The 21,311-nt window shown below is 43.5% G+C and overlaps 6 protein-coding genes across 6 annotated transcripts; 2 read left to right on the top strand and 4 right to left on the bottom strand.

Moving 5' to 3' along the window:
* Positions 1 to 284: 284 nt before the first annotated feature.
* Positions 285 to 2,860, bottom strand: BYT42DRAFT_512416 (P-loop containing nucleoside triphosphate hydrolase protein; the record flags this gene model as incomplete). Its single annotated transcript, XM_051565169.1, has 7 exons — positions 2,517 to 2,860; positions 2,227 to 2,439; positions 2,133 to 2,158; positions 1,581 to 2,029; positions 1,223 to 1,511; positions 740 to 1,160; positions 285 to 688 (listed from the first exon to the last, which is right to left on the bottom strand). Coding segments are annotated over exons 1-7 (1,845 nt in total), but the record flags the coding sequence as incomplete, so codon positions are not given.
* A 1,442-nt stretch (positions 2,861 to 4,302) lies between these two features.
* BYT42DRAFT_592829 (putative alanine racemase-domain-containing protein) lies at positions 4,303 to 6,234 on the bottom strand (the record flags this gene model as incomplete). Its single annotated transcript, XM_051570647.1, has 7 exons — positions 4,303 to 4,524; positions 4,593 to 4,748; positions 4,824 to 4,957; positions 5,037 to 5,359; positions 5,439 to 5,865; positions 5,935 to 6,049; positions 6,118 to 6,234. The coding sequence occupies 7 exons, from the start codon at positions 6,232 to 6,234 to the stop codon at positions 4,303 to 4,305; spliced, it is 1,494 nt and encodes a 497-aa protein (XP_051425392.1).
* A 2,044-nt stretch (positions 6,235 to 8,278) lies between these two features.
* BYT42DRAFT_643481 (uncharacterized protein) lies at positions 8,279 to 8,662 on the top strand. The gene is made up of 2 exons (XM_051572610.1): positions 8,279 to 8,396; positions 8,458 to 8,662. Exons 1-2 carry the CDS (start codon positions 8,291 to 8,293, stop codon positions 8,553 to 8,555), a joined length of 204 nt encoding a protein of 67 aa, XP_051425391.1. The 5' UTR covers positions 8,279 to 8,290; the 3' UTR covers positions 8,556 to 8,662.
* A 1,669-nt stretch (positions 8,663 to 10,331) lies between these two features.
* On the top strand, positions 10,332 to 11,573 carry BYT42DRAFT_563383 (uncharacterized protein). The gene is made up of 3 exons (XM_051567587.1): positions 10,332 to 10,634; positions 10,711 to 11,034; positions 11,107 to 11,573. The coding sequence occupies exons 1-3, from the start codon at positions 10,463 to 10,465 to the stop codon at positions 11,562 to 11,564; spliced, it is 954 nt and encodes a 317-aa protein (XP_051425390.1). The 5' UTR covers positions 10,332 to 10,462; the 3' UTR covers positions 11,565 to 11,573.
* BYT42DRAFT_563380 (major facilitator superfamily domain-containing protein) lies at positions 11,574 to 13,718 on the bottom strand. Its single transcript, XM_051567586.1, has 8 exons — positions 13,207 to 13,718; positions 13,036 to 13,140; positions 12,916 to 12,963; positions 12,780 to 12,840; positions 12,642 to 12,718; positions 12,173 to 12,584; positions 12,009 to 12,107; positions 11,574 to 11,948 (listed from the first exon to the last, which is right to left on the bottom strand). The coding sequence occupies exons 1-8, from the start codon at positions 13,516 to 13,518 to the stop codon at positions 11,686 to 11,688; spliced, it is 1,377 nt and encodes a 458-aa protein (XP_051425389.1). The 5' UTR covers positions 13,519 to 13,718; the 3' UTR covers positions 11,574 to 11,685.
* Positions 13,719 to 16,339: 2,621 nt separating this feature from the next.
* On the bottom strand, positions 16,340 to 17,645 carry BYT42DRAFT_612387 (uncharacterized protein; the record flags this gene model as incomplete). The annotated part of the gene is made up of 3 exons (XM_051571621.1): positions 16,340 to 17,100; positions 17,204 to 17,339; positions 17,433 to 17,645. 3 exons carry the CDS (start codon positions 17,643 to 17,645, stop codon positions 16,340 to 16,342), a joined length of 1,110 nt encoding a protein of 369 aa, XP_051425388.1.
* Positions 17,646 to 21,311: the final 3,666 nt, after the last annotated feature.

Below are 21,311 nucleotides of genomic sequence, written 5' to 3'. Positions count from 1 at the left end.
TTTTCAGTGCTCACATGATGTTGCTTTGACAGCTTTTCCTTGAGAGTGTGGTTCGCTTTTTCTTTCTCGGCAATTTGCGATTCCAGCTGTTCAACCGTTTCTGTCAACTTTGCCCGTTTGGATTCGCTAGCCGTCAAGCGTTGTTCAAGATCGAGAATATACTGCTCCGTATTTTCATCGGTTTCTTTGAACTTCATGATCCGAACTTTGAGTTCATTCAACAGTTCTTGATCCCGCATAGCATCATCGGCAGATCGCATTAATTTGGATTCGAGCTCTTCGATGTATATGTCATTACTGTGTTCTCTTTCAAGAACCTTGCCTAGTCGTAACCGGAGTTCACCAATGGCGTGTTCCTGACTGTCAATCACGGATTCGTAATGCTCGATTTTGGTCTGCTGCTCCTCGAAACCAATGTCGGAATGGTTGAGAGCAGCTCGTGACATGGCTAGTTGCGACTCTAGGGCAGCAATGCTCTTTTCGTATTCTTCAATGACTGGTTCAACGAGATGTTGGAAATCTTCATTGTTGGAGGAATTCAACTCGGCTTCCCGTTTTCGAACGGTTTCCACTTTACGTAACCGCTTCAGTTCCGCTTCAACCATCCTGTTGCGTTCTCTCGTCACCGAGGCTTCGCCGTCCAGTTCTTCGACTTGTCGTTGCAAATCGGCGATCATCATGCGTTGTTCTTGATACATTTGATCCGGGTCAAGATTTCCAGGAATAGGCGAGGGTGGACTTTCTCCACGATGGACAGGTGGAGGTGGCAATGTACCTGCTTTCAGGAAGCGAAGCTCGTTTTTCAGTTTTCCGATCATATTACGCAAGAGTTCAATATTATCGGTGGTCATCCATTCTTCCACTTCGTTCTTTTCAATCTTATTCTTGATATTACGAGCGCGATTAGCGTATTGTAGGGTATTGAGTGTTTCGGCAAGGTTATTTTCAACGGGGCTGGCACAAGCAATCATCAGCGTGGTGGCACTGCCACCTAGGGAATCTTGCAGCAACCGTGTCAGTTTAGAATCACGATATGGAATATGAGTGCTTCTTTTTGATGGATCTCCCAGTGCTGAGATCACATTGCCCAGAGCAAGCAATCCCGCATTGATATTGATGCCTTCTTTTCGACGATCGCCTTCCGCTGCTGTACGTTTTAGCTAGAGAAAAACACATGGGTCAATATCCACTCTTACAATGCTGTCGTCCAAGTTGTATATACCCTTTCACTACCGGCGAGATCGACAAAGTGAAACTTGGACGTGGTAATCATCCATTCGCCATCTTCGGCGGATCGCATATCGTTGTTGGAGGATCGATTGGCTAGTGCACTGGAAGGGCGGGCTTTCCGGGAAGGAACGGGGCTTTCTGCACGAGCAGGATGATGCAAGCTGCCAGGAGACCATTTTTCTTGCCGTAAAGTGACAGAAAAGATGGCATGTGATCGAGATGATTTCTCATTCATGTCCGTGGCTCCTGTGGCTCGGTTTTGAGTGCCTTGTTCGAGATAGCTAGCGACAGAAAATTTTTAACAAAGTTGAGAATGCAATCTGTCACTGATAGGAGTATGGGATACTAACAATAAGACATCATCTGTATTTTGGACATTCATTTCTTTGACGCCTGTCCAGTAAATATGCCCTCGAGTATCTTCGCGGATCGTTACCGGTGGTCTTTCAACACCCGGGGCTGTATTGAGTAGATCGATGAGCTCTTCATTGTAGATTTCCACGAATGAGACTTTGACGGAATAGCGGGATTTGGGTGTATTATTGGTTTGTGGTTGCCGCAGTGTAGGAGTAGAAATTCTAGATAATGGACGTAGACGGCTGGAGTTTTTCGACAAGGATGTGGAGGAGGAGATTGATGAAGTAGGTGAAATAGGTTGAGTTGGTTCGTTGGATGAATTTTGTAGAATATCAAAAAGCAGTGCCATTGATCGAGGCACAATGCCTTCCTCTTCTGGATCGATGCGTCCGTTATGCTGGGCAGTTCCCATGGTATATGTCTTTCCAGAAGAAGTTTGACCCTAAGTCGATAAAAAAAAAGGTTGCCCAATATGCGGCTCAAGTTAGTTTTTACCCTCATCAAGATCTGTTATATATCCCTTCTTTCCCCAACTGCATGCATACATAAGCAAGAATTGTGACATTATAGCCTATGAAACATCTCAAATTTGTCAGTTGGGTCCTTGGTATACAATCATGCTCGAGGAGGGTGAATTACCGTCTACAAATTTGTGTATTAATTTATCGACCAGTCCCGAAAATATATCGCTCTGTTGACTGTCAGGTCCAAAGACCATATCAAAGCTGAAGAGTTTATTATGAGGTACGACATGCACCGTATTATCGCGGATCTTGAGAATGTCGTCGTTGGCCAAGTTTGCAAAGCGAGGCTGATTCCGATCTCGTTGCGTGAGTGGACGAATACGGAGTGCTAAAAGACCGCCAGTATTATTTGTGAGTGAGTAACGGGTTAACACGAGAATAGTGTCTCGAGGGTTGATCACTTGCCTACTTGGACAGCGGCCGTCTGACTTTGACCTTCCTTTACCATGGTGACCGTGACGGGATATTAGCGTGCAAGTGAGTAGGAGGTCAAGGGGAAGACAATGACCCGATGAACAAGTAGGCTTGTCAATCGTGTTGGAGATTGAAGAGATCCGGTAAACAAAAAAGTGGGAAGATCAGACAGCCAAAGCTTGAAAATAAAAAAACGGAAAAATGCAACGAGGCTTCCAACAGGTCATAATATTATTCGTGTAATGCACAATTTTTATTTCACTTTTTCCTAATCTCGTTTTTGTTGCACATACTGCTTCACCATGCACGGGGTTGTCCGAAAAAAGACATGCAATATTGTAGCTTCCATTGGCAAGGAACTCGAATTGCCAATTATTTTATCCTCGCCCGTCTTGGCTCTACCGTAATCTTGTCCACTATCGAAATCATATCGGTTGTCGCGCTTTCCTTACTCGACGCTTTTTCGTTCGCCAACCGCTTCGTGTAACATTAAAAAGGAGAGTAGAACAAACTCAACTTTATTTCATTCAGGTCATCACCATACCGTCAATGGAATGTTGTGACGTTAGGCTAAAAAAAGCGAATTGAAAAAGGTCCAAGGGTTATAATCTAACTCATCTGATCTTATTACTGACAAGTAGGTTTGGCTCGTATAAAAAATGATTTTCTTCATTTCGGGCTATGCGGTTTTTGAGGCACTTTTTTTTCTATTTGTATCCAACTCCGACATTGACCTCGAGAGACTTGGCGGCTGACAACAGTTCCAAGAATTGACTAGTGCATTTTATTACACGTTACACGCTACCTATTCATTGAAGCACATTTCATTGGATCTTCTTTATTCATTTGTTCAAGATGCACACCGTGGCCATCTATTTTATTGAGCATCGTTGCCAGGAAAAAGGGCATATAGTTATGCATCAAGATTTAATATCGAAAATTGATATGCATACGTACACCGTGGTAATTGGTATGATCTACCAGCATTATTTACGAAGCAACTGATAATTCGCACAGACCACACAGTCATCAAGTTATACATGACCCCAGCCACTGTAAATCACTATCCTAACAACAAAAGCCAGGAGAAAGATTTCTCAATGGCATCTTTGTTGATAATTGATTACTCACCTTACGACAAGCAATTAATGCAGTCTTCAGTCATCTTCAGGTCACCTGCAAATTTTATTACGATCCAAGGACAAAATTCACATTCCCTCCATTGATTCTTATTCGATGTCGAATGATCGCTGGAAAAGAGAAGGCAACAATCCGAACAAGTGTGGCTTGAGACAAGTAAATGAAGGACCGAGCAAAATGTCCACTGTCTCTACAATAATCATCTTGCACGCGGGACGTGCCTGGGCGGAAACCTGGCACAATTGGGTCGGATGGTCTTAGGAAACGACAATTCCTGCAGTAAATTACGCGGCACGCACGTGATGCATACAGTGCCTGAAAAGCGTCAATGCAGGTCGATCAGACTCCCCTCCGCCACATTTTCCTTTGTTTCATGCAAAAACAGAGAACGTAGATCAGACGTGTGTGCTCATATCAAAAGAGATGGCGGTATGCACAATATGACTAGAATTCAGCGGCTAAAAGCCGCTTCAACGGGATCATCTATAGCTCCCAAAAAAAAATTCGAAACAAGTAGTAAATTCCCGGTACTCATGATGGAGAGCTCAGTGGTAAAGTTAACTTTCTGCCGAGGAAAAAGTAACTTCATATTCCATTATTGCATTTCTTTTATTGTACATATACGGGATGAATAGATCTATTTACCGACAACTTGCTGTTGGCTTTCTAATCTTGCTAAACGGGCTTCATCCAGTTTGGTAGCATGATCATAGATTTCCTTGGTCAATGATGTTTCTCCAAAAGACACAGCGATCAGGCGTGCAAGATTCATTCTCAGCATCAGATCCTCTTGGCTTAACAGCTTGCGGCCTTCGGTTGTCGCCGCTTTACGATTTTGGACAAAGGCATCTTGGATGTACTACAGAGACACCGAGGTGTGAGATACTAGGCCACTTAAACCATCATGATGATGTTCACTCTAGTTACCTCGGAAACATGCTCTGGAATTTCATAATCTAAAGTTTTTGCCGCTTGAATAAAGGTACGGAACAAACGCAATGTGTCTTTGGAAACGGCACCAAAATCGTCTTCATTTGCTTCAGCTAATGGATAAGCGGCTTCTAATGGAACAACACAGTGGCTCTATTTAGAAAAGCGGATAAAGAACAAGTGAGTCATCGGCATTACTTTCTCGGATTTCGATTTACAAAGACTTACTGGTAGCATGGATTTTGTGCTTGATAGAACGATAATACCAAGATCGGTATCGAAATCAAATTGGCTATACGGAAATTCGTAGGCAAGAGTTTGGCTTACAATCACATTATTCAGTGCTTGAATATTACGGACACCTAAATCAAGGCACACGGCAGATAATGGTTTGTTAGTATTTCTTATCCACGCAGAGTGTCGCTGATGCGTGCTACTCACCATTATCGCCCAAAGTTCCTTCTGACAAAACGGTTTCGTCGACGACGAGTGTGGTTCCATCGACAAGTTGGAGTACACCTGCCTGCAGGCTTTCATTCACGCTTTTGGGTCGAAAGATGACCTTATTCAACACTTCCAGGCTCAGTGGTAAAGGCACCGCATGGAGTACAAGGTTGCTAATGAGAGAAAATACGCGCCGACTCGCTGGGTTGGTGAATTCCAGAGCGCTGCTTTCCTTCTTAGACTCTTGATCTTGAGATTGGCAAAAGTTGGCAACGTTAAGCGTCAACTGGCCGATTTTGACGCCTCTATTTTTAGCCGTCCTAATTGATTGAGGGTGTCACAAAAAAATTGTCAGGTACAAAATGCAGAAAACGCACACACAGTCACAGATCAGCTTACACTTTAGCCAGCAACTGAAGTAAAATAAATTCAGCCACTAATTTATCACCTCCAAATGCAGTGGCAATGTGATCGATAAGTTGCGGACGAATATCTCGTGCTTGAGGCGGCATATCAGCGAGATCGCTGGCGTTGAAGGGACTCTTCAAGTGATCCGACAATGGCCAGTATGTGATGGCATGCATTACAGGCATGCCTGTGAAGGGAGCCAGTGGCGAATCAAATCCTTCCATGACCGGTTCAGGTTCCACAGGATTACCCAACACACCGACGACTTGGATCAGTTGACCGACCGTGACATTTTCGGTGGCATTATAAAACTTTACAATGACAGGCAAGTGAGGTTCGCCAGGAAGAGGATATTTACGGGCTACCACACCCTCATTGCCATCTTTAAGCTGCATTCGATCCATGACTGTGCTTAGATCTACAAAGTCCGTGCCGTTTAATGACCCAATATATCGCCCTGTCGTATCTGCCAAGCCGTAACGCTTACCACTATGATCATGATGGTCTTTCACCCAGCGGGATTCTCCGGGAGGCGAAACGCAATACATAATGCTACGTTCGCCTAAATATTCATTCGGTACGCCATTCTGTCCCAAGTGTTCCTACACGCACCAATGTCAACTTCCCTTTTCGCGTTGCCCCTTGGAGTTGGATTCCAAGTTCTATTTACCTCGACATCAATAGCATCGTCCGTGTAGCGATAGCAGACGGTCTGTTTGCGATTGTCCTCGAAACGATCATAAGCGGCAACAAACATTTCTTGGCCTAATCCTGTGTCCTGGACCATGCAGCGAAAGCGCACCAACGAGTTTTTCGGGATCTGGTGTACAGGCACGTCGTTTAAGGAAGGGATCTACGAGGTAACGTAAGCAAGGGAATCAATTACGAGAGAAGTTGCGTGAGCATACTTGTTGCCGATCGCCATGTTGAGCAAACAGCTGTGAGAACTGGCCAGAAGGATCAAAATCGGCAACGTGAGCATCGGGTTGCTGAATATGATCGTCTATCAAAACGTAGATTGATATAAGGGAGCGGCCTATGTAGGGCCGTTACAATTGGTGCCACGTACCAAAGAGTCGTGAGATGAGGTCCAGCGGCTGACGAATGGTGTCTTGGACGTTCATGATGCGAATTCTTAAGTCTTGAATGAGGGATCAAAGATTGATATTCTGAAGAACGTCAAAAGCGGTCAAAGCGTGTTCCACATAATGAAAAAAAGGCCGTCACGATTTTTTTTCGGGATTGGCGGGATCAGCGCATTGCGGGAGTTGAATTGTGTCTGCATTACACGACTTTTCTCATTCTTACTCAAATGTGGTTGATCGAAGCCTTCTTGTCTAAAGGTTATCCCCCAGTAACAAATGCTGATGCTTCTTTACGACAAATATCTAATTTTATGCAATAAAAAAAAAGTCGATGTCTGCGAGGAGCTAAGCATTCTTTGGCTTATGATTCCTTGTATGCATATGGAGGATATCAACAAATAGAAGAGAAATTTTGTCGCTGATTATGCCGATTCAACATTGAAGGAAATGCACGAACGGGAATGCTTTTGTGCATACGCCCCATAATTTCGCCTGCCCCTGAAAAAACACGATCCTTCATAGTTTTCATGTCATCTCAATATATTGCTCATTTGATCACGACCCCGTAGCAAGACAAGGCATTGTAGAAACTCTACAAAAACAGTCGTCCCATTGAATGCCGGTTCTCTAAATTTTTATTCCAATCAGACATTGAACAGACAAGGAAATACGCCATGCCGAGGCGTAACCTACAGCAATTGATAGGCGTAAGAATGCCGGAGAGAACAGCTGATTCAAGTCCAACTTTTCCCCCCTATTAGCATGGTTAACCGTGTCCTGTCACAGAAATCATCAATGTAATCATTGCGCGTACTATGCTGGATATATATCTCAATAGAGAACTTTGTATGAGTAAGTCCTTGATATACGATCAACAAACTTCTATAACCTCAATGTGAAATTCCTTCAACAGTGGTCCATATGATCATTGATGCTATCATTATGGTGGGTAGACCTGTTATCAGGCAATTCGATGAGGACGTTTCGAGAATGCCGAATGTACATATAACCTAATACACTCTACTGGGAGTCTACGTCAAAAGTTGGAACAATACAATATGATAGCAGAAAGATATCTCAAATCGAACTGGTGGTAGTTAAAGTGGACCCAACCACTGTCACGCCAGCATTACAGAAGTTTAAGACAAAGCGGTCTGTGTGATGTGCTGTGCTTGACTCCTCTTTGTGATTATGTTATCAAACTGGCTAAGATAATCAATCTTTCACTTGTGGGCTATTGTTTGTTTTTTCTTTGAAACAGTTCTTCCTCAGTAATAAAAGCTGATTGTACTACTAATATTGGATGACTTGGGCTCTTTTGTGTATACAAATCATGATTTCCAATTGCCCTGAAAACACGCGCCCCTTCTTCATTGTTTTTAACATCATCTGGTTTATAGTTTTGCCTGCTCCTTAGATGACTAGCCCGTGACAAGGCATTGTAGAAGTTCGGCAAAAAAGAACCACCGCATTGAATGCTGCTTTCAGAAATCTTTTCATGCCACATATTGCAGACTAATCGCAAACCAGAGCAGACATGTATTACGCCGAGGCACAATCGCATAGCCCGTATATTTGCCGTATTCATGCCGCATGGAAAACCGGTTTCATGCCAGCTTTCTCGTATTAAGGATGTGGTAGAGAGTTCATCACGCATCAACTTTTGCGGGTAAGAACGGATAGATCATGGCTAATAGAAAATAGTATAAAATTAAGTCTTTTATTACGATATAGTCAACAACATCGCTCAAATTTACCATGAAATCCTTTACACCAATCATCTTTGCAGTCTTTGCTGCTTCCACCGTGATGGCTGGATCTATTGCTAAGGAAGTCAACGAGAAAGCTTCCACTGCCGAGATTGGTAACAAATAGCATTATAATATGAGACTTCAGGGCTAATTGCTGACTCGAATTTTAATTAGCCAATGCTATGGGCATTTCAGAAGACGAAGTTCGTCAAAAACAAATTGAATGCAGCTTTGGAGCTTGCAATCCGTTGTGGTGTCCACGAAACTGTTAAATGTCAGTTTTGGACCATGAAAAATTCCAACCAACGAGAGTAATTTGCCCCAATGGTGTCATTGCTTTCTTCCTTTTCTGTTGGAATGATCATCTGTAATAAATAAGAGTAATGCTCTTTTATCTTATTTCCGTCCCTCTCAAAAATGGTACTGTTTATGAGTTCAATTTTTTACCAATATCTTACCACATCCCAGCAATTACAAGACTGTCCCAGCTTTGTTGCACTCTGACAAATATCAGCTGCTCTATCACTGACAGGCATAATTTTGGCTCACTCCGCGAAGAAGATTGTAAACATTAATTAAAAGGCTAACAAGGAGAAGAGAATATTTTTGATTTCCCATGGAAACCACAGGTGGACTGTCTATGCATTCGCTCCGGCATAAAATGCACCCGGGCGAGATCCTTGAAGGACCCTCCCCAGCGTCCGAAACAAGCCCGAAGCAACAGTTAACTGGTCTTCTTTTCGTTTAACTTTAACGCGCACCTTGTGTATGCTGTCGCGACAAGCATGGCATGCTGGGAGTGGTCTGAGACTTATACTCCTCCTTTAATGTTTTCGCTGCAGATGCGACCGGTGGTGTTCTTTTACAACAAGAAGCCCTTGGTTGCAATACTTCGATTGTCGAGCGTGCGCATGAGATATTGCTGAATGGGGTTATTGAAGCGTGGAATCCAAAAGACATCTGAGCCTTGGAAAATTGCTCCCTAAAAAAATATGGAAGTAAGTTCGATTTGGCTATCCAGAAATTCCTCCAAGCCGCTCAATTCTAAAGACACACTCAGGGTTCTAAGAGCACTCAAATCCTAAAGGTTCTCGGAGCTCGAATGGCACTCACCTTGCGTTCCCTGAGCAAGTCTGACTCCTCCCATTTTTTACAATAGAAAGCGACAATGATGCAATGAAAACCTGTTTGTCACGGGCGGAAGATGTAAAATGCTAACAGTCCTTTAATAAAGGAAAAGAAACCATTAGTGCAGAAGAACATTTGCATCTGGAAAACTGCTTCTCAAAATGCAGTGAGCCATTATCGGTTAGCTCGCTTTGTGGCTGCACTAATACTGAGAAAACTACAGCGGATCGATTATCATTGTGAGAATAAATTTAAGAAACAGTAATGCTGTAGTGACGGTAATCCTAACAGAATCTCGCGACATGCAAAATTAATGGCAGGCGTGGGGACAGCCGTTGAGAGCGACGAGTCGCTTTCAGGCACTTGTGGCATCCAGTCCTTTGTTGGATGCAAAGCAAGTCGATTCTTCAAATTCAATTGCCGCATTGGCATTTCCAGATCGGGATACTTCTGATCCGATCTTTTTTTATTTTTATTCAGTAAACAAAAGAGTTTCTCGGATTTTTATGAATCGTTTCGTTATGCATGCCCCTCATCATCGCTATTTGAAGCGAGAGGGAACACATGCCGATTCAAAAAAAAAAATTATGCAGCTGACTGATTTGGCTGTTTCACATGGCGTCGATCGGTCACTTTGCTCCTGCGGAACGACTACGTGTATAGACTTTTATTTTGAATGGAATGATTGATGATGCATTACCATCCTATAGTGATTAATGATAATGATAATGATAAAACAAAGTTAGCCAGCCATTGTATAGAATTTATCCATATGTTATTACTATAGCATAAAAACGTTATGATCAAAAGGTCTCGTGGTTCAAAGTCCTACTGTTTCGTATGACCATAAACAATGACCGTAAACGTTCTCATGTTGACCGTTTTCAGGTTCACAAAATGACAAATAAAGCAATTTTTTTTCTTACTTCACTTGGAAACTGAAATCTAAAGGCACCATTTTGCGAAATGAACTAGGCTTATCCTGATACTGGTTCCCCCACTTATTTATTCTTCCGAGCCCACTATCTATTCTCAAAAGGTCATTGCTGCCATGACATTAGCCACCACTCATTCCTTTGCATGGCTTGCCACTGGATTTGTACTGGGACTCATTTGCGTTAGTTTTCTGCAACCATGGAGCAGTTTATATTGTACCAGTCTGCCTCGCCGTGTTCGTCATGGCGTGAGATCTCCCTCCTCAGTAATGCAGTTTGGAGATCCAGGTACGTGCTCATGACGTGCTTTTCTACAAATGACGACAAGCCAATAACTAAAAATAATCGAAAAATGGATTGATAGGACCCTTTGATGAGCTATTGGTGCGTTCAGCTTATACCGCCAAATTCGATCGACGCGATCGTATTCCACGCTGGGTCGGTGAACATCTGACGGCCGAAAGCTTAAAAGCGTCACCGGAAGTTGACCGGCATAAAGCTAATTTCCGAGAAGACGACGCCGTTGCTGCGCTCTTTCACGCTCATCTGAGAGACTATATCGGAAGTGGATATGATCGCGGTCATATGGCTCCTGCCGCCGATGCCATGATGTCTCAGGAAGCCATGGACGAGACGTTCCTGCTATCAAACATCGCCCCGCAAGTGGGTGTCGGGTTCAATCGGCATTGTAAGTCTTGACAAAAGAGAAACATAACGTTCATTTTGATCCTGTGTGTCTAATGTGATGGGGATCGCCAAGATTGGGCTTATGTGGAAGACTTCTGCCGTCAATTGACTCTAAATTTTACCGATGTGTTTGTGTATACGGGTCCCTTGTTTTTGCCCCAGCCGATATCCACTGAACCTCAGGATCCATATGCAGCAGGCGACGACGATGATAATCATTGGATGTCGGTTATGACAAGACGAAAACCAAAGACCAAATTGAAGTGGGAGATGCGCTACGAGGTACTGGGCAGAATACCCAACATTGCTGTCCCTACCCACTTCTTCAAAATCATTCTCGCTGTGTCAGACAGCGGGCACATGGTCGGCAGTTTTGTATTACCGAACAAGGCGATCGATCACAACACGGCCTTGACGACTTTCCAGGTGGAACTGAGCGCCATTGAAAAGGCTTCCGGACTTCAATTCTTTGATAGACTGGATAGAAAACAATTCAAGAATCTCTGCGATTATATTACATGTAAAGTATGATAAAATGAGGAGATAAGGAAAAAACGACGAAATATTGGTATAAATTATAAGTGATATCGGTAGCCCCCTGATAGCCCTGTTCCATTCTTAAGAGGGGCAAATAAGAAGAAAAAGATCAGCCTCAGTAGGAAGGCTGTTCTTCCTTTGTAGCGGCATTCTGTTTTTCGCACTCCAATCGCTTATTCGGGCTATTGTAGAAAGCACAAAGCACCATCATGGGCATGGCTAGACACACGTACATGATCAGTGCATTTCGTAGATTGCCTGGAGGATTACCGTTATCATCGCGAAGGGCATCGGTTGCCAAGATGAATACAAGACCCATGATCTGGGAACACATCCACAACGAAGAGCTGGAAACCGATTCAGACACCGGATACGAAGCTATGAACAGATAATCTAAGTACAGGCACCTTTTTTTTTTCTTTCATTTACGCGACTCACATTCGACACTGAGCTCTAGAGCCACAGGAAGTAATGATAGCATAAAATAGCCGAGAATAGCCGCCACCACGATGATAGGGACATAGTTATCCTTTTTGACTGAAACATGCGCGGTCAGTAAGATGGATATTACACAAGTACACCCTAGGCGGGAGTATACTTACTGACAAAGAAAAAAGCGAGATACATGAATCCCACAATAGGCACGAATGTTTTCAAAATAAGCTTGTGGCATTTCCACTTATCAATGATGAAACCAGTAACGATGGCACCCACAACACCTGCAATAATGAATGCTGCACCGACCATACCGGCGTCGTCAAAGGAGACACCATAGGGACCGAGAATTTGCGGCAAGACCGAAGTCAAAGTCGATGTGAGACCGCAAAGAATGCCAAAAGCGAGGAAGATGATAAGGAAATGATAATTTTTGGCCAATCGAAGAATGTATTGGTGGAAGGGCAGTCGTCGATCGATGCGAGTGAACGCGCTGAAGGAGGGTGGGGTTTTAGGTCGTTTGGGAATAAATATAGTGGGTATCGCGACGGCCGTAGTGACACAGGCAATGATAAGGAACTAGATGCCCCGGTCAGAAAACAGCGACAAACATGCTATATCGTCTTTTGTATTTACCCCGAACCACATGCTCTCGACATTAGGCACTAAGGCGGGAACCACCAAATCTGCTACTGCCATACCAACCGCATTGGCTGAACATGTGGCTGTTAGTATCATGCAAAAAAACCATGCCCTGTAAAATACATTACGTACTTAAACCGCTAATCATACTGGCCGTACCGCGGCCATCCGCAGTGAACCACAATCCAGCATACTATGGAGGAGAAACGTAAAAAAAAAATCAGACTAATGAATGATACAAAATCAAAGCATAGCATTTGATGTTTACCGGTGTTGATGCATTAAGAATAAAAGGCTGTCCAATAGCACAAATGGTCTAATAAAAGGAAAAGGACAAAGGTGATTAGGTACTTGTTACTGCAACCATCCAATCTCCTTGCGGACATACTTGACCGAGCATCGCAAGGGCTAATTTGCCGGAAGAACTGCCAACATAACAGGAGGCAAAGCGTAACCAGGCACCGATGATTTGCAAACCAGCACCAATGACTATCTATTCGGATAAACTGGTAAGTCCGAAAAGTGTGGGAGGTATGGCGGGTGATCATTCGAAACCTACTCCTAGCTTGATACTGAAGCGATCATAGACGAAACTGGAGACGGGACCGGCCACGACGTACGTCAGCAAGAAAACGTTGCTGAACCAGTTAATAACGGACAAACCGACATTGCCAAAAAAGGAAGATGCATAGTCGGGCACCGGTGCGACGGACAACCAGTTCATGGACGACACAATGTTGAGCAGAGCAATGAGGGTCAGTCCATAATACCGTATCCGATAAGTACGAAACTCTTCGTTCGGGATTGATTTCGACGATTGAACATCCTCCTCATCCGATCGCCTCTGAATGTTGGAAAGGACAGCCGTCATGTTTAGAAGAAAAAAAAAGTCAGCTGCAGCACGCCAAATGAGGTAAAAGATAAGTATGACGGTCTGCTGGTAACTGATTCAATTATTTGTAAAAGAAAGCCGCTTGATATGAATGAAAAGAAAAATGCAAAAACTTATTTGATCGCCTAGGAAAAAGAAAAAAAAAAGAGGAAAAATTAACGCAAGTCGGGATTTCCTAATCCATGTTCATTGGACAAAGAAGGCGGGACAAGGTCTCGGGTTAATTGCACCAGATTTCGTTTACCGTTGCTCAAATTGCCTTCTTTTAGCCAACAGCATTAACTTTTTCGAACCCTATATTTTCCATGTAATTGCTTTTCTGATACGTATAGCATTGCATTTGATTCAATACACAATGACACTACCGACGTTTCACACCAGGTCACATCTTAATATTCTACAGTATTGAATCTGTTGCAATGCCCTGATATGCCACCGGACTCAATTGTCGTTGTAAAACCGCTGCCATGTATACCAACGAAAACCATGTTACACATTGCCACTGTATCACCTGCGAACCGACAAAAACGCAGCATTTGTAATGGAGATAAACGAGTCAGAAGCCTTGCTTCCTCTCGCTTGTGTCCAATCTTATGTGCTACCATATGATTTTTCCACGCCATGTATTTCATTAATCTCATTGAGAATCATAAAGGGATGAAAGCTCAGGAAATGTAATCATCAGATTCCAATGGATTAAGTCATTTATGCGTGTGCTTGGACTTGGCAGATATCTGAATTCATGGATCAGAAAATGGCATTTTATATATGAAAAAATGCTTACGATCTAATCAGTAATATCTGATGTCAGGTTCCTGTCATACGGCTGTTAACACAAACTGATTTGATTTTCTCGTTTTAGACTGCCAGCGCATGAACAGTCAGTGGCTCGTGTACATTATGGAATCGAATTGATGGTCCTTTTTTTGTTCCCTCGCAGAGAGAAAACGGTAAAAGAGTCATTTGCCTGTCATCTCAGCCACAAAACGCTGTTGCATGGATTGAAACAAGCCAGTCGAGATTAAGTTGATATAGACTCACATATCGTGCTTTATATATTCTATAAACTGGGAACACATCCACAAAATCATGGAGGTTATCGGTGACAGAAAATTAAGAAATGACTGTGATCCATCTCGTTCTTCTTGCAACCTTGGTAATGTCACACCCAATAAAAGCCTTACGTCTATGTAACTTGATGCACTGACGTTTGCGTGGTATGGCATGATTAGCAGAAATCCAGGCAACAGCTCACTCGTTCGACGGTCAAAATAGGCTGAGTTACTCGGTATCCAAGATGTTTTGCCCGGGATCCTCCTACGCAGGTTTGTACTTTCCGCCTAGCATTTGTCAACCACAACCGCGTTGCTACGCATAACGAGACAAAAAAAAATCTCACGCTATTATCCCATGAATAAGCTAACGATAGGATTCATTCTATGCCAATCAAATCTCAGCACTGGGGAACTAGTTTATTGCGATACCAGTTTAGTAAGTGTGTCTAATGAAAAATTATATATTCAATGCGATTATCATTACTGTCTCGCTTCTTGTTGTTGATTTCAAAACCGCTCGATAAGCCTCATTGAAATGTATTGAATTCTCTGGTTTTATGTATGATCTGAGAGGAAATTTATAAACATTTGATAGTTATCACCACGTAGAAGACTCTTGGAAGACGAATTTTATGCGACCACGGGTCGAAAATCCATTATGTATTCTGAATCAATTTGAATGATCGCCACAACTGCGAGAGAAAAATGTCCATCCGGTAGTCCACCTTTAGAGAGCTGTTAGAACCGAAGACTACCACTGCAACGAGCCGTTCTTATGAGTTTTGCCATGTCTGTGTGTAAAAATACAAAGCAGCCATCTTAATAGCGACTGTTCCCTATCAAATGGTCCAATGGTATGTTCCAACCACACTTAAAATGTGTGATTTTCGTATCAGTTCACTGCAGTTCTATTTGTTTTGAGCGATATAGTAAAAAGATGACTCAACCCCACAATCAAGATGAATTGTGGACTGTCACTATAGATTCAAAGAATCAAAAATCACATATGCTTATAGTAAATGTACTGGAGTCGTAACTTTTTTCTCCCCCGAGTATACAGTAGGACCCTTGAGGTACGAAGAATTCCGTGGTCGCACAGCCATTTCTGGGAACATTGTGTCACCCTAGTGGGAGACCGCGCTGTTGGCTTTCCAAGTGAAATGTGGATTTTTCGGTGGCAAATGGTTAAAATCCACGAACACAGCGGATACCTAGGGAGCCTGCATTTTTCGTTATTAAATGTAACAAAATTCTCTGATATGACAGACATGCCTTCAAGGTTACAGTAATTTCAGCAGGAATGAAAGTAGGAATACTTAAAGTTGAGGGACACCCACCCTTGTGATAATCTGAGAATGATGACTTGTTTTTCGGGTTGCTCAAAAAGATGAAATGAATATGGCAAAACCATAAATACCGAGAATAAAAAGAGGGGGATCAAATAAGGTACCGATTTCTTCGGCACTTCTTTACACTTGAGCTGCAAAGACAGCTTGCCACTGAACGAAACTTCCACAAATAGGACAGTCGCCTCCCACGATACCACAGATTCAACCTTCAAATAGGATCTTTCTATCGCTTCTTTTTTTTTCTATTTTATATATTTATTTACAAGTGCATGGAAGAATAAAATGAAGTTCGCGGCCATATAAAGAATGGAAGAAAAAAAAGGATGAACAGGAAAGGTAAAAACATACACTAGGCAGGCAGTTAGTGCGATACTATAGGGACGAGGCTCATCGAGATCAAGTGTCCTCAGAAGACATTGCTGGTGATTCGCCGCTCTTTGATTTATCGCAGTGATTGTGTGCGGTGACAAATGGCCGTAGTCTACGAACAACAGGAACACGAGGCGCCGCGGCTTGCCGACGTACGGGGAATAAACGACGCGGATTCTTCAAATCGAGTAACAGCATGCCTGTGGGCGACATACTCGCGGGCTCCATGGGTTCTTCAATCGGTGTAGAAGATTGAGGATTTGGGTTGGAGGACCGACGAATTTTGGCTCTCAGGGCTTCCATCACCTTATCATGATCTAACTGCTGCTCGGTCGTAGACGAGGACGACCCAGGTTCGCTTGCAGCCGGTTGTGGTGAGGAGGTAGGCAAAGGTGCGGAGGATCGATTTTTCTTTTTGCCACTCACAGGAGGACGTCGCTGTGAGCGCGTTCGAGATAAAGTGCGTTTGCATGCTCTTTCTTTGGCTGGTAAGGATGGTGGTAGTGGTGGCGGGGTGGATGGAACAGGCGGCGCCGAAGTAAATGCATGCGACGGGATTTCGTGAGGTTCAGGTGACGACGACGCGGAAATAGACAAGTCGGCAAACGGGACTTCAAAAGAGGTAAAAGGAGAAGAAGGTCGTAGTACGGTCGAGGTCGGTGAAGGCGGGGTATCGTGGGGGTATTGACTCACACTTGGCATTGGTGACATGATGGGAACAGGCTCACTCGCTTGCATTGAAAGCCAATCCGGCGTTAATTCATTCGATGAAACTCCCGCAAAAGAACCTGTGAATGTGTACCCAAACCAAATGATCAGTAACGGCTGACCTTTATCTTTCGCAGTGGCCCTATTTCTGTTATTTCCATCTTTTAACACTTGAAAACTTACAAAATGATCCGTTTACAAAATTATCCACAAGAGACGATGGATCGTTATTTTGGCGCTGTTGTTCAAGGTGTAAATCAAGGTATTTCGATTGCAGTCGCGCTTCCTCCGCTCGACGGATCTCTTCTGCTGTTCGTCGCTATAGTAACGATCAGGGAATATCCTTGATGATTTTTATCAAGACAAAAAAAAAGTGGGGGAGGGGTTGTTGGTTGGGGTTGAGGCCACTTACTTTGTCTTCTTCGGCTTTGGCTGTTAAAATATGTTTTAATAAATCTGTGTCATCCTTGTATATTTCGAGTATTTCGGCCACCGTGATATCCGCTAACCCAGTTCCCGAAGACGGCGACCGGTGTCTCGAGGTGAAGGAGCTGGTTTCGTTGAAATTGATTCGACCTACATCGGTTGTCCATAAATTAGCAGCGCCGCAATTAACAGGCAGCATGACAAGCTAAAGTACGCTAATGAAGGAAAAAGGGAATGCAACAAGCTTTTTTTTTTGCCCTTTTGTCAGCCCGAAAAAAAATAAGCAAAGTTGGCGGCTTTGGAATTGAAAGCCGTACAAAAAACGTTTCTGTCCAACAAATGAGCTCAATTGGCCAAAAATAAAGTCGCGTTCACATGTGATGAACCTCGTTTTATTTTTAGCTGCTATTTCGCTCATGTCAGGAATCTACACAGACATTTAAAACAGATGTCAAGCTTATTCCCCAGCACGGACAATGACACCATTGCTTGCTATTACCGATATGAAATGTTTTCACAATCTCTCGGAAAATGTTCAGGTTACGAAAGATTTCATCTTGCTCCAGAAAAAAGGGATGGCTGCTGAAGATGACCGGCTTGAGACAAAAAAATTAGCTTGAACGCTGGCATAAAAGGTCGGTGATTTTTGGGAAATACCAGGTTGCCTTTGAATGCCTTTGGGATCTTTTCACCTGCATTGCAGGCCATCTTGACCTAAGGTCATAAGACCTGCATTCGAGGCTAGCTTTGGTCAGTGGCTGCGCCTTGCTTTCAATCACATTTTCTTGGGGGAAAGGAACGTTTGCAACTGTTTCAATAAGTTTTGGATCATAGCAATGCATGCCGTAACCCATTAAAGTGGTTGATCACCCTGCAACTTGAGTATCAACCCGTAGAAAAGGCAAATGGGAGAAAAATTAGTAAAAAGATCCTTTATTTGATTTTCTGTGAGCATTGGCAGAAACAACAGCGGGCATCAGATGAATGCGAGATTTTCCAATTCCTTGTTGAGGCGAGCGTTTAAAAAGATAGGAAGATCCTCCACAGTGTCTTCATAGACCGCCCGGAAAGCATTACAATAGTTTGCCTTGCCGCAACTGACTGCAGCGGGCACGAAGGCCCAACTCCGATAAGTCGGCACGCCACGAACTGCCAAGTCGCAAAAACCGATCAGCGTTCAAGCTGCATTGGCGGCAAAGCTGCAAAAACAATGGAAAGCGCCCAATATCAGGCGCAGTGTCGTATCGGCCTGACCAGATATACTCAAACGATCGATGCATCGCGCTGCGCAACCTTGAAATGACCATGACGTAGTAAAAATGTCGATGCGAGCTCGATCTCGCACATCTTGACGTCTCTGCTGTCTGCGGTACTCCCCCTTCTTTCTGGTTCTTCGATTTGCCTGGGGGAGCAGGGGGTTGGACAGGGCGAGCGAAAGGTACGTCGGCGTTATGACGTTTCGGCGGTGCGATTCGGGGAAGTATTGCTTTCGGGCGGCCGATTGCTTCTTGGTGCCATTTTTTTACCTTGTCCTTAGAGAGCTTGGCCTGATTACGATTGACAATAACTTCGTCGGATATAACGCGAAAGATAGATGCCGAAGGGCTACGGCCACGGTCGCGCTATCTCAAGGTAAACAAGGTGAATGGATGGCAAGTATGATTCTTTGTTATGGGACCAGACGCACGGCGCAAGGTCATTCCGGTAATACATGTTGGACATTATGATATTATCAGTTTCTAACATTGTTAACGGGAACGCAGCTATTCTAGACGGTAAGAAGCTGTCAACATGTTGCCTCCCGAATCGCCCGATTGGGTCTGGGATGTGAAATTGGAGTATAATTTTTTGCGGGTGGATGTTGGCATAAGCAAAGATTTTTAATTTTTTTCTGGACAAAACTTTAAGTGCAATTAACAAATCTTCGAAAGTAAACGATCGTCGCCATGTGAACAGACAAATCAGTCAGCTGCATAAAACAATTGAATCGGCATGGGCATTCTCTCGTATCGGATATTGATGACGAAGGGCGTACATACGGAAACGTTTACAAATCCGAGAAACTCTGTTTACTGAATAAAATAAAAAAGACCGGATCAAAAGTATCCCGATACAGGGTAACTGCAATGAAGGAACGCGGCTATGCCATTGGTATGAAACAAGGCGGAATGGAGAGCTTGGGGAATCAAAGTGATGACTGGCAAATTCACTGCGCACGCTGCGTGCGTGCCTTTAAAACTCCGAGTGCCTTTAGAACTCTCGGTGCCTTTAAAAATCTGAGTGCCTTTAAAACTCTCGGTGACTTTTTAGAAATCTGAGTGCCTTTAGAACTCTCGGTGCCTTTACAAAATCTGAGTGCCTTTAGAACTCTCGGTGCCTTTACAAAATCTGAGTGCCTTTAGAACTCTCGGTGCCTTTAAAAATCTGAGTGCCTTTAAAACTCTCGGTGACTTTTTAGAAATCTGAGTGCCTTTAGAACTCTCGGTGCCTTTACAAAATCTGAGTGCCTTTAGAACTCTCGGTGCCTTTAAAAATCTGAGTGCCTTTAAAACTCTCGGTGACTTTTTAGAAATCTGAGTGCCTTTAGAACTCTTATATTTTTCTTTTAGTAAAGTCGGCATCCTAACTGCAGGTGTGATATGGAAAAGAGCGAATGAATACAAGATGAGTTACTATATAACAAGTTGATGAAGTGATATGGGCAAATTTTATACAGACGGTAAGTGCGAAGCGAAAAACTAGGAATGGGCCGGAAAGTAAAGAAACACCACAGGAAAAGCGAATGGGCACAATTAGTTGAAGATGTTAAACACATTCTTAATCTGACCTTCTACCGAAGCATTGGCTGAAACAATCGCGGGCATCAGTATTAATGCAAGGTTTTCCAATTCCTTGTTCAGGCGAAAGTTCAAAATGATAGGAAGTTCGTCGATGTCATCTTCGTAAAGCACGATGATTCGGGAAAGTATCGCTTTCGCGCGGCCGGTTGCTTCTTGGTGCCATTTTTTTACCTTGTCCTTACAGAGCTTGGCTTGATTACGATTGAGGATAACTTCGTCGGCTATAACGCGAAAGATAGATGCCGAAGGGCTACGGCCACGGTCGCGCTCGCTCAAGGTAAACAAGGTGAATGGATGGCAAGTATGATTCTTTGTGATGGGACCAGACGCACGGCACAAGGTGTAGAAGGACGGTGAATGGAACTGTGTCCGCAGTTGGCGCAATTGATGGGCCATGATTCCAACGCCTGATACAGATGTTGTTGACTGATCTTGAATTAATGTGTCAGCGGCCTTCAATGACTCCATATCCAGGAAAATTTGTGAAGCCAACGAGTCCATCATTGTATTCAATTCGAAATGTGAAGACACACCACCAACCGACACAAGGTTCGTCTCGTCCAGACGAATACTTGACGTAACAAGAACATTCGAAACTTGCGTGCCGATTATGAGTTTTTTGCCTTCGTGTCCTTCTAGCGTAACAGGCCACACGTCTGGGTACAAAGTCTTGATTGGCGGAGGAAGAGAAGTGGCCCGAACACCATTTTTGAGCTTTCCAAATGCTTCACGATGCGAATCAACAGTTTTCGTTCTGCCGTACAGTTCGACAGTATTCATCATGATAGCTTGGCCGTTGTTAGTATTAATGAGTATGGCCTCCGCCAAAACAGTTGCCGAAAAAAATTTGACCTGCGGATATAGTTGCCAGTCTTTGTTCAGCAATGTGCAAATTTTGTCGGTGAGCGGGACGTATTCTCGTTGCCAGCAATTTTGAATATGGAGAAGCAGTAAACAATTTACGGAGACCAGCTGGAACTTGAAGTGTACAGTTGACGCATAGGCCTGTTTCAGCCATATTTTCG

This window comes from Radiomyces spectabilis, assembly GCF_025331425.1.
Source record: "Radiomyces spectabilis strain NRRL 2753 chromosome Unknown BYT42scaffold_4, whole genome shotgun sequence".
In the NCBI taxonomy this organism is placed as follows: Eukaryota; Fungi; Mucoromycota; class Mucoromycetes; order Mucorales; family Radiomycetaceae; genus Radiomyces; species Radiomyces spectabilis.
Note: the sequence above shows the minus strand (reverse complement) of the source record. Positions and strands in the feature narration are given on the sequence as shown.

Bases quoted from the DNA above. Each gene is read 5' to 3' on its own strand.
- BYT42DRAFT_643481 (XM_051572610.1), top strand. From the start codon at position 8,291: ATGAAATCCTTTACACCAATCATCTTTGCAGTCTTTGCTGCTTCCACC. The intron at 8,397-8,457 runs GTAACAAATAGC...AATTTTAATTAG, and splicing joins AGCTTCCACTGCCGAGATTG to CCAATGCTATGGGCATTTCA.
- BYT42DRAFT_563383 (XM_051567587.1), top strand. From the start codon at position 10,463: ATGACATTAGCCACCACTCATTCCTTTGCATGGCTTGCCACTGGATTT. The intron at 10,635-10,710 runs GTACGTGCTCAT...ATGGATTGATAG, and splicing joins AATGCAGTTTGGAGATCCAG to GACCCTTTGATGAGCTATTG. The intron at 11,035-11,106 runs GTAAGTCTTGAC...GGGATCGCCAAG, and splicing joins TGTCGGGTTCAATCGGCATT to ATTGGGCTTATGTGGAAGAC.
- BYT42DRAFT_563380 (XM_051567586.1), bottom strand. From the start codon at position 13,518: ATGACGGCTGTCCTTTCCAACATTCAGAGGCGATCGGATGAGGAGGAT. The intron at 12,964-13,035 runs GTATGTCCGCAA...TCCTTTTATTAG, and splicing joins CCCTTGCGATGCTCGGTCAA to ACCATTTGTGCTATTGGACA. The intron at 12,719-12,779 runs GTACGTAATGTA...CCACATGTTCAG, and splicing joins CAGTATGATTAGCGGTTTAA to CCAATGCGGTTGGTATGGCA.